The sequence below is a fragment of the Zalophus californianus genome, chromosome 6 (genome assembly GCF_009762305.2).
Source record: "Zalophus californianus isolate mZalCal1 chromosome 6, mZalCal1.pri.v2, whole genome shotgun sequence".
Lineage (NCBI taxonomy): Eukaryota > Metazoa > Chordata > Mammalia > Carnivora > Otariidae > Zalophus > Zalophus californianus.
Window position 1 is genome coordinate 98,096,435 of NC_045600.1, and position 12,093 is coordinate 98,108,527.

General features: G+C 36.2%; 1 protein-coding gene across 9 annotated transcripts in view; it reads left to right on the forward strand.

Annotated features, from left to right (window-relative positions):
• The window catches only part of TCF12 (transcription factor 12), a 373,813-nt gene that overhangs the window by 330,801 nt on the left and 30,919 nt on the right, over positions 1 to 12,093 (forward strand). For all 9 annotated transcript variants that reach the window (XM_027569322.2, XM_027569325.2, XM_027569324.2 and 6 more), the window contains one exon: positions 6,235 to 6,313. In XM_027569322.2, the coding sequence (XP_027425123.1) occupies positions 6,235 to 6,313 (79 nt within the window). The remainder of the gene's footprint in view (positions 1 to 6,234; positions 6,314 to 12,093) is intronic.

The following is a 12,093-nucleotide window of genomic DNA, read 5'->3' on the forward strand; positions in this document are numbered from 1 at the left end:
CTTCCTTCAACCCATCTGCTGCCCCCTCCCCACCAGACACCTCCCCAAAGCACATTCTTTCTCTAACTTCCATTACCGACTCACATTCACTTTAGCGCTCACAGATTGTACTGAAAAACAAAAACATTACATGGGGAGTAGGAAGGATTAGAAGCAATGAGGAGAAGGAATTTTCTGAGGATTACATTTGAGAGTCTAACATTCATATCAGAATTTTATGTCAGGTATTACAGATCTTTGGAAATGGTGACCGTGGGTATTTTGAAATTTTAAGTTCTTTAGAATATAACATTTTTAATAGAGCATCTAGTTTTAGATGGAGAAAACACTATGCTATTGTCATTAGAAGTTATTTCTAGCTCCCCAGTAGTCTGATACATGTCTTAGAAGATCTTTCATGTGTGAAACATCACAGGGTACAACCTTTGTTCTTTAGGTATTAAAGAGCACACAGAATACTGTGATTAAACATGTAAGGCCAGATAATGCATTTGCAAAGGTTCCTTTATTTTAGGTTTAAGCCGGGATAATTGTGGTCTTAATCTCAGGATAGCTAGAAAGAGAATTGTACATGAAAGTATTTACACAAAGTTCCCAAAGCCCTGTGGATTATGCATTAGTTTAGATAATAAACTAGGGAAGATAGAAGGAAAGGAAAATCTGGGTATTCGTGCCATTTCTAATGTGTTTCCCTGAACATTTGCCAGACAATAACCCTTTAAGATTGTGCCCGTGGAGAGTTATGTAGAGGAAGAAACATCTGGTTTATTTCAGTGCCTAATACCATATCAAAACACTTGGTCTTTAATTTAGAGGAGATCAAACAAGAGGACTGTTTAACTTTGTTGATTATATCAGACTTCTTTGTGATAATTTATGTTTTGATTTCTACCTCCGAGCAAAGGGGGGGGAGGTAGAGAGAGAGAGTGTGTGTGTGTGTGTGTGTGTGCGTGTGCGTGTGTGTGTGTGTGTGTGTGTGTTTTAATCTGGATAGTTAAATGGTCAGTAGTCTCTAACAAAAGAAAAGAAAATTCAGGGAAGTTGACGTTTAAAAGTAATTCATGAAATAAGTTTCTTTGTTCCTTAGACTCAATAACATTAGCATAATAAAGATTAACTGAAATGTGCACTGTAGTGTTTAAAAAATTGGGCTCACAGTTCCAAGGTTGGGCTTGGGAGCCCTTCATTGTTTCTTTTTTGTCTGAGGTCCTTTTCATTAGCTTCTGGCTTATTGGCACCCTGCTGATTGGAATGGACCATGACTGATAGGAGGAGGAGCCTCATTTGTTGCAGTAAAATGAGGCATATTACCGTTTAAGCCTGGCAGAAGGTATTGGGGGTTATTCATCATTGGTCATTTAACAGTATGAGGACCATGGACTGCATGCAGAATGAGTTCTTACTTTGTGTTTATGCTTTACATTCTAAATCGCTCCCATCCCCATTTTTTAAGTAACTGACTTTTTTCTTTTTCTTTCAAACATCAGTGTAGTTCTTTAAGGTCAGAACGTATAAGAAGTAATGAAATCCTGATTTAGAATGCTCTTTGTCAAGTAAAGTCTAATTTTAGAATTTCTTAAAGTAACGACAATTTCTCATAGAATAAGTTTAACTTGTATGTGATTTGGTGATAGAATAAACATACAGAGGTGAGTTTAATGAAATGATATGTGATCTAAAAGGCTGTATTACCCTGTTTTTATAATGTTGTGTTGCTCCTTCTCTCCCACATACCCATTCTTTTTTTTAAAGATTTTATTTGTCAGAGAGCGCACAAGCAGAGGGGAGCAGCAGGCAGAGGGAGAAGCAGGCTTTCCACTGAGCAGGGAGCCCAATATGGGACTCGATCCCAGAACCCTGGGATCATGACCTGAGCCAAAGGCAAACGCTTAACTGACTGAGCCACCCAGGCATCCCCCACATACCCACTCTTTTCTATGAAAGTAGAAGGGACAAGAAAAGTCCTATAATTTGCCAGGCTATCTGTCAGTTCAGGAAGGGTATTAATAACAATTCTGTCTGTCATCACTTTAATTTAGGGCAAAGGAGAACTAGATGATGTGATGGGTGAGTGGAGAAAATGCCTTTTATTATACAAACGGAGAAGCTGTTTTTGAAGAAAACACCAAAATTATATATTTTTACACTTGATACATTTTATATTTGATATGTGTTTTTACAGTGATTTTTTTTAAGCCCTCATTTGATTGTCTTGATAGTCTATTTATACCCTCAAAAACTCACACCTGCCTAACAGTGTGGTATGGACAACTTAATACATAAACACTAATTCTCAGAAATATTAGTGGAACATCACCATATCATTGTTCTCAAAGCTTATACCATAAAACTGATTTGTAAATGAATTCACCTTTATAACAAGAGCTTTTAACCCTCTTTGGTATTTCTGTTACTGAACCCCATTACATAAATACTAAGAAATACTACCATCTACTGAGTCTTGCTTTTTACTGAAAAGTAGCTGTAGCAGATTTCAAGTGCAGTTTAGTTACTCCAGTTTTTTTTAAAATAAATATTTAGCACCTACTTGTATAAGACAGTGATAGGCAATGATGGATTCAGTGTAGAACATTATAAGGTCTCTGCCTTCAAAGAGCTTACAGTCAAGGAGAGAAGATATGACAGGTATACAAAAAATGATCATGTAGAATATACTGTGAAGTAAAAGACTCAAGAAAAGTATAATTATTCTAAGAGTATAAAGGAGGTGAAGATGAGTGTAAATGGGGAGGTGACATTTGAGCTGGGCTATCATGTGTTGTAGAATTCCATCAGGGAGAAATTAAGAAATAGGCATTTTGAAAGGATAAGCTATGTTCAGAAAATGAAAAAAAATACATCTTTTTTTGCATTATTGGGTACATAATGTTTATATGTAGGTTATAAGGTAAAAAGCTTATTTTTGTGACCAGATTATGGAAGACATCAAATGTCATTCTGTTCTATTTAGTAGGCAACAGGAAGTACTGCATGGGGTTTGACTGTTTAAAACTGGTTGGGGACAAAAGCTCAGGCAATTATATATGGGGTAAAAAGGGCAGGGAGTAACTAGAAATATAACGACTTAAATAATTCCTCCATAAGTTCTACTAAAGGTTTAAAGTAGTGTCACAGTGGTGAGAAAGATGTGTTCCTATCCCAGAAACATAGAGAATTACAGGTATTGGAGTCTGTAAGTGGTGGGAAGGGTGGAGCGGGGGAAGAAGGGGCGGGGGAGAGAGAGTGAATTTGGTGACCATGAGGATGCTGGTGCCGAAGTAGAGGAAACAGAAGGGTAGAGATGGGAAGGGTAGGAAGCTTGGGGCAGTGATGCAAAGTTTGGCTTGGCATATTGAGCTTGAAGTGAAAGAGTATGTCCAGATGGAGAAGTCCAGCAACCAGTATGAGCATAGAAATGTCACTCACAGAGATGTCATAGTTGATACTTTCAGAAATGATATTACCAAGGGATAAAACACCGGTTGATAGAAAAGAAAACCGAGACTAGAGCTCTGAGAGAAACCTACATTAAGAAACTGGAAGCATGAAAGAGAAACAGAGCCTAAGTATTACATCCAGTGATGTAATCCTTACTTCTCACAAGGATAATAATCATTCATTCTTTCAACAAGTATATATTTACCAGCCCTGTTGTAGAATCTGAAGCTACTGCAAATCCTGTATAATTCAGATTTTGTCTGAATAAGACAAAGTCCTAGCTGTCCTGGAGCGTACATTTTACTGCAAGAAAAGTTAAGAGACAGATATAAAACAACTAAACAAATTTAGACAGTTAAGGATCAATGTAAACACTATGAAGAAACATGACAAAACCAGCAGGGTATGACAGAGAGGCAGTGCTGTTTCTCCAATGCTTTCACGTTGGTGACCTTTACAGCGAGTTGGTCTATTTGATGATAATCAAAGTTTTGCATGAAACTGAAACTTCTCACTGCTCATCCACCCACCCTCAATGTTATCAACTCTTCCCTCCCTTACCAATGTTATAGTTAAGACATATTTCATAAAAGTTAGCATCAGTTATTCCTAAAAATGTGACCTTTAGCTAATTTTTACATGTGCATCCTGATTTTTTACAAGGTAACAACTTTAAGACCAACAGTATTGATCTTAATACGACATACTACCCTCCCTGTTTCTAGTCCTTCCATAACATTTTTTGAAGTCTCCATAGTTTTGCTTTCCCAAAATGGCTTTTTAACTTGAATATACAACTTCTAGATCTGGCTGTTTGGAGAGAGTTGGTGATTAAAGGCATTTACATTTAGAATTTAGTAACATTATACAAATTGGTGTATTTTCTTTGAGGTAGGTATATCCATTTGTAGTCAAAGGAAAATAGGTTTTCTGGCTGCTTGCAATTCAATTAGTGCTTTCTTCTTTTTGAAAAATAAAAGCTGTTGTGTTTAATGATTATGACTTGTGGAATTTTGTCTTTCATGAGCCTGTCCCAGTATCTGGCTTTTTCAAGCATATTATGTTGTCTTTAAAACCAATGCTGAGACCCCCTTGTTTGCCATAATTTGAGACTCTTTAAATTCATTAGAGCTCTAGAACAAGGGTATTTCTATTGGATGACTCCTTTCACCCACAAGTCATTTTCCTTTTTAAAATGCTTGACCACAGTTCATCCACATAAGTTGATTTGTCTGCCCTAAGTTAAGTGCTAAGATGTGAAGATGGTTTATTATGTTTATTATAGAATAGAAATAGAATTTCCTAGAGAAAACTTCCTAGGGACTCTTAGTACTTGGATTAAAGAGACTTTTAAAATATTTAATGGTTAGTTAAGTAAACTTGTCACTATTCTCTGTCACTATTTTTTAGCAATATGAAATAAATACAAAATATTGCAACAAAACTTTTAGCCAAAATACCAAAATTTATGCATCCACATGTTTTAAAGTGGATCCCCTTAGTGGCTCCTGGGTTACTCAATGGGTTAAGCATCTAATTCTTGATTTCAGTTCAGGTCATGATCTCAGGGTGGTGAGATCAAGCCCACGTCAATCCCACATGGGGCTCTGTGCTGGGCGTGGAGCCTGCTTAAGATTCTCTCTCTCCCTCTGCCCCTCCCCCCCCCGCCCAGTTCATGCACGCATGCTTTCTCTCAATGAATGAATGAATGAATGAATGAATGAATGAAGTGGACCTTTTAGGAGGTGAAATTCACAAATCATTTTGGGAACATTTTCTGAAGGGCTTTTAGGGTTTCTTCCACTTTCCTCAAGGGTGACAAGATACCCTTTGGGAGCAAGTTCAGTTTTATATGATACATCATTTGGAGCTAAATTTGGGAAAAATGTAGTTGATCAAACTGAGAACCTTTTAAGTAAGAAATAAAGAGTATTTAAAAATTTTTCTTCTTTGGCTTTTAAAACATTTTTTTTCTTTTTTTGACAGCGCGCGCACAAGCAGGGGGAGCAGCAGGCAGAGGGAGAGGGAGAAGCAGGCTCCCTGCTGAGCAGGGAGCCCAATGCAGGAGGCGCCCTAAAAATGTTTTTAAAGACTATTGTCAAAAGACAATAGTTTCCTGAGATAATTATTTTTAATGAATATCACTTATTTGGATGGTATATTTAAGAAAGATTGTTGAGGTTTTTTTAAGATTTTATTTATTTATTTGACACAGAGAGCACACAGCAGGGGGAGCAGCAGAGGGAGAGGGAGAAGCAGACTCTCCACTGAGCAGGGAGCCCGATGCGGGGTTCGATCCCAGGACCCTGATCATGACCTGAGCCAAAGGCAGATGCCTAACCAACTGAACCACCCAGGCGCCCCAAGAAAAATTGTTTATTAGATGTGTTAATTCATAGTCACTTCTCTTTTTTGTTCTAACAGAAACCTTAATAATTTTTAACTGGAATAGTAAAGAAATAGGATCTATTTTATTCCTCTCATTATTAGAATATATATGATACTTTTTTTTAAGTAGTCTCTGTGTCCAATATGGGGCTCAAACTCATGAGAGTCACATGCTCTACTGATTGAGCCAGGTAGGTGCCCCGAGAATATATAAGATACTTTTTAATCCTAGCTTTAAAACTATATATAGCCTTCATGTAATGGAATAGTCCTAAATTGATAAAACCAGTTTTTCACTCTTGAGTTTTAGGGGTGGCAACTTAGATTATAAAAATAACTCCATGCAAATGGATTTCTATTTTTGTTGTTGTCACATATTGATAAATATATATTTTGTTTTCTGGTTAGATTTATTCTCCTGACCATACCAGCAGTAGTTTTCCATCAAATCCGTCAACACCAGTTGGATCACCCTCACCTCTCACAGGTAGGCTTCGGTTTTATCTATTGACTTAAAAACGTGTATTGGGCTGCTTTGAAATATTTGAACTTTGTTTATTTTCCAATAAAATCTAGTAAAAATTCATGAAAAATCATCTGAATTTTGAGAAAATATGTAAACAGAGCCTTCCTCTTGTTCATTTTGAATATTAAAATATTTGCTAGTTTTGAATTATTCTTTTCCAATTCTTAATTTGGTATAATTTCTAAGAACGGTTGTTATAACAGGACAAAAATGAGGTTAGACAATTGGGATGAAAGCAAAATAGAAGGAGATAATTCAAAATTTTTGGTAAGGTAACATAGAAAGTAAACAGAATACCCTATTTAGAAGAACATGTAACTTCTTTCTTCCTTGTTCTCTGCCTTTTCCATGTACCATGTATAAGACTTAGAAGTGAGTAAGTTTCTACTAGTTTGTCTTTATTTTTAGGTCCACTAAGTTATTATTTCATATATATATATAAATTCTTGGGAATAGTGTAGCTTTTTGCTAAGGAAGTTTCTGTCAATGTGGATGAATATTGTTAGTGAGTTAGAGAAGCGGGTTCAGATTTGTTTTACTTTTTCCTGTTTTTTTCCACATTTGCTGTAACAAGTTCCAGTCGCTATCCTATAGTATAAATTTGTTGAGGTACAATTATTATTGTAAATAGGAATTGTAAATTTGCTGAGATACACTTATTGTAAATATTGTAAATTAGAAGGAAAAAAATTATAGGGAAGTGCTTAATATTTATTAAGCTATAATTTTAAAACTTGAATTATATTTTTCTGAGCAGTGTTTGAGAAAAAAAAACATGCTGAAGAAGAAATATATTAGTTGTGAGGAAAAGACATTAGGCAGCTGGGTAAAAATTGCCTTACTCCTCCAGCAGTTGACCTCAGCATTGATTCTCTTTTTCTGATCAAGTCATTAAGTAAGTCCATGTGGCTTTCTTGTTGTTGTTAAACCTTTTTGCCTTGTTGAAGGCTTCTGGTGTATCAGGGCCCTGACTGTCACCTGTGCGTAGTGCCTTGGCTCTGGGCCTCCGCTAAGAAGCACTCCGGTGTAGGGTGATGGACTGAACCGCTGGCAGCTGCTTTTGGCTCTTAGTGGGCTCAGCCACTCTCTCAGACCCCGTGGCTTCAGCTGTCAAGTACAAGTTGAACAGCTGTTCCCCACATAGACAGGACTATGAAAGACCCATTGACTTAAAGTTGTTATTTAACAGAGAGCTGAAATTACAGGAAGAATGATGTAACTTTAACCCTGCTCACCCTTCTGGCACAGTTTTACTAAAGCTATCAGTGTCATTTTTGCCACAGCCTGTTTCCCTTTCTCATCAGATGAGAATATCTGTCCTTACTGTGTGTTCCCACCTCCTTGCCTCCTCTGCCCAGTGCGCTGTAAAAGTGTCCTTTGGTTTTTATTAATATTGGGTGGGAAGTCAGGCAGCAGAGGAGTTCAGTATTTATGAGGGGATTTCACTAAAATGGAGAATCAGAGACTTAGACATTTTTCAAAAAATAATGGTCCAAAGTAAAATCTCACATTTCCTCCTCCATCTTTATTTGATGTTTAATAGGTGATACCTTCCCCCCCCTTTAATTCAGCTCATTAATGAAAATCTATGGTCTGTTGAAGTGTGTAATGAAGGTATTAATAGGCTTCTTTTTCAATTCGGCAGTCATAATCGAAGAAAAATTCTTTCTTTCATATATTCCTACTGAAACAGCACATCAGAGACTGATTTTATGCAAGTGCATCTCTCCCATCTCCTGTATCTAGTATTTCCATCCTGTCACCACACACATACATATACTACACACCCTAAATTGGCAGAAATGTAAAGGGAGAAGGAAAAAGGAAAGCACAATGTGATAAATTATTCAGAGGTGAAGGAAAAATGAAAAAGATGGAGCAAACCAGAGCTTCTATTATAATATGCGAAAGTAATTTGGTACCTTGTATTGATTGCAGTGGCCTGTTATCTAGAGTAAAAAATTCTACCCCGCTGTGTGCTCTCTACACTTGTCCTATTCTCTATGCCTGAGCATCAGTCAGACTGGCCCAGGCCTTTGAGGAGACATAAACAGGTCAGGAGCCACATAGGCATCTTCTAAGGCAACCACCATTCTTGTTTAAATTCCACTTATTTTCCTTAGGAACTTTTCAGGCCAAGAACATATGTTTCTGCCTAGAGTGTGCTTATGAGGAACTTCTGAGATGGTGATATTGTATCCATCAGGATGCTGTAGGCTGAAACGAAGAGAGACTCTTGTCTTGACTGGCTTTAATTGAATAATGAGGGGATTGCTGATCCTGAACGACAAGAAGCCCATAGCAGGGCAAGTTCCTGGACCCTAGTATGTCAGAGCTCCTGCTCTACTACTTTGCAGTTCTTCCTCAGGCTGGTGGCAAGTTCAGCAGTTCGAGGTACCATATGTGGACAAAACAGTGTTCAGGAGAAGAAGAAGGACCATCTTTTCCTTGTATTTTAAGAATCTTTTTCAGAAGCTTCTTCAACAGATTGGCTCTCATGAGTCTTTGGCCAGCATTGGGCCCCTTACACACCTGTTCACAACAGAAATGGGACCACCATGTTTATGTTAGGCATCAGGATTTACCCCAAAGGCTAAGAATAGAGTTACTCTTTTCTGGTTCACACCAGCAAAGGATAGATACCCCACCTGCCTTCTGAACAAAATCAGGGCTCCAGCAGCAAGGTAGAAGAGATGACTATGTCTATTACAGTTGCCATTCGGGAAAGGACACAAGTATTTAAAAGGGTGTGTTTATTAAGGGAACTTCGGAAGCAGACAAGCAAAACCATGTTTTGCCTTTCTTTACCTCCTTCTGGAATATAAATAAAGGTTTAATAATTGCAGTGCTCAGTAGCAATCTTGAGAACATTTACAGTAGAAATAGGAAGAAAAGAGAAGGAAGAAAAGATTCCTTAGTTTTGGCTAGTTTAATCAATGAGATACTTATTTTTATCATCTGTCAGTGTGCCTGGTATTAGGCATTTATCTGATTTCAGCAGGTGTTCAGTTTAGCTGAGAAAATAAAAGATAAACACACATAAAAATACAGCCATCAGAATTCACTCTAAGCTAGAGTGATCGGAATAAACTTCATGAAGAGAGCAGGACTTTAAAAGGAGGAGAAAGAGTCTGGGTCTAAAGGGAACAGTGTAACAAAGATCCAGATGCAAGAAAGCATATGACTTCTCCATCCAGAGTCATGGGGATGACTGATTATGAACTCTTCACGTATGGAAGTGTGAAGCACTAAGATGGAAAGGTTGGCAAGAGCCAAATTATGGAAAGCAAAGCACTCAGTGCTACATTAAGGATTATCCAACTTTTTCCAAGTACAAGGGATCTCATGAAAGTTTGAGTTTAAGGTGAGATTACAAGGGAAAGCAACTAACAAAATAAGAAAATGCGTGATAAATGGTCCTAAGAATTTCTTTCAGCCATTCAATATGTTGGTATCTAGTCTCTAAATTTATTAACCAGTTAACTCTAAGTTCCACTCAGAATGAGAGCAGGTCAGAAACACTAGGTGGATTTTGGATTTAGTGATCAAAGAAAGCCTGTCCACATTTTCTAGCCAAATAATTCAGTTCTCCTAATCACCTAGCTAGCTTGTTTTTTGGAAACGGTCATTAAATTTTAATAGGTAAGTTTATTACAGTCCTTGAATAAGAGCTAGCTCTTTGGGGTGATCCCTAAAAGGCCCAGGTGTTTGTAGAAATTGTTAACTGCAAAAACAGTTGAAAGCTTGTGCTTATCTAATAGAAGGTGAGGGTAAGCCCCTACCTCTAGTGTAGGTATTTCTACACTAGATATCAGGTGACAGGGAAGGAAGGCAGGAAATACCCTTTTCTCTTCCATATTTGTGTAATAATCCTACAGTTGATGATGACAAGCTGGAGAGAGAGATGCCAACATCAGCTATAGGATTGACTTCTACTGAACTAACTCTATCCAGTCATCCCCTTTGTGACTAATAGCATGAATTTTTGAAAGGACTAACTGGGGTACAAGGAGCTCTGTCCATGAACTATAATTTGACATTTCTATGAAGTTCAAACAGGTATCAGTGATTTAAGCATGTTAGTATTCTGTTTTAACCAAGTATGTCATAATGGGGCAGCCCAATCTATAATAAAAACAAAACAGGTTTGAGTGTATGTGTATTTTTCCAGTTTAATGAATTATATTTTGGATATAGACGTTAGCATGGCTTCTTCATATCACTATCAAAAAATAATGAGTGTAGGTGATTTCTTACCTAAGTAATTCATTGTACATCTCATTCCTCAACACTAAACTAGTTGAAGAACCACAAAAATTGCCTGTTTTGCTAACAATCCTGAGGTGTTTAAACATAAAACTTGTATTACTATCCCATACAGATTAAATAATTTGATGATTAGGGTCCTGTTACAGGCTGATCATCCAAAGGGAAATGGGAAAAATGGAGCAAAATGTCTGAAAATAAAATATTGTAAACATTAAAAGAAACTACTTTCAAAGTAATTTGGGGTCTTTTTCAAAATGGATTATGAGTAGCCTCTTATTCACATAAAATTCCTAGTTCTACATCAGTGCTTGGAACACACTAATGCCCTAAAATCAGTGGTAGAGTGTGGGCTGAACAGAAATACTGTTTATGTGAATTTTTCATATAGTCAGTTACTGGGTTTCTCTGGTTGCTGAATTCTACTTGTTATATAAATTTAGTTCACAAGCTTCTGTTTCAATGCGCAATTTTAGATCGTCCATAATTTGTGTAGTTGAATTAGGATTACCTTTGTATGTTTAGCAGGAAACCTTTAATGGCCCTCAAAATATTGTGATTGCTTACAAGTCAAAAAAAACTGTTAGCTGATAAAGTATATTAACACGTTTTTTCTTACAATATTAGTGTCTAAATTTCTATGTAATCATGACAGTGTGCATATAATTGTGAAAACAATCAGGTTAAGAATCTATGTATCCAACTTTTCAACGTGCAAAATATATGATTGATGGGGATGCAATTACTAGGTTATTCAACTAAAGTGAACTATAATAGTTACTATTTATCATAAGTTTTCAATGTGTCCTAAATATAGCAAATAATCTGCAACAACAGGCTTGGTGGATCATAGGTTAAAACTTCATTTAGCAGTAAATGAGACAAATTAAGTAAACCTTCGAGTTCTCCAACTTCGGATTTCTAATATAACTCAGGTTGTCACTGAAGCTTTTATAAAAAACAATAATATGTATTTAATTGAATGGTTTTTGTTATTTTCTGTAAATAATTTATTTCCAAATGCACAGTCATGAAATAGGATTTTTGATCAATTTTTTAAGCTATTTTGGCATGACCATTTAAACACTGCATTCCAAAAAAAATAAAAAATAAATAAATAATAAAAAAAATAAACACTGCATTCTCCCCAACACATGGATGGGTTAACATTTCCATTTTTTTTATAGTTTTTTTCTTTTTTCTTTTTTCTACTATGAACTTTTTTTCTCTTTATGTTTACTTTTCTAAAGTTGAAGGGTAAACAACATTTAACAACTTTCATAATGATATTTTCCAAATTAAATAATGTGTTTTGGTGTAAATTATATTGGGAAAGTGTTTAATAGATAATCGTAAATGTATTTGCAGTCATTTGAAATTGGTTCATTTGTGTATAATTTATAATAATAAGACACTTTAGAAAACAATTTGGCTTTGTGAATTAAGGATCATAAATATATTTATACCTTTTAATT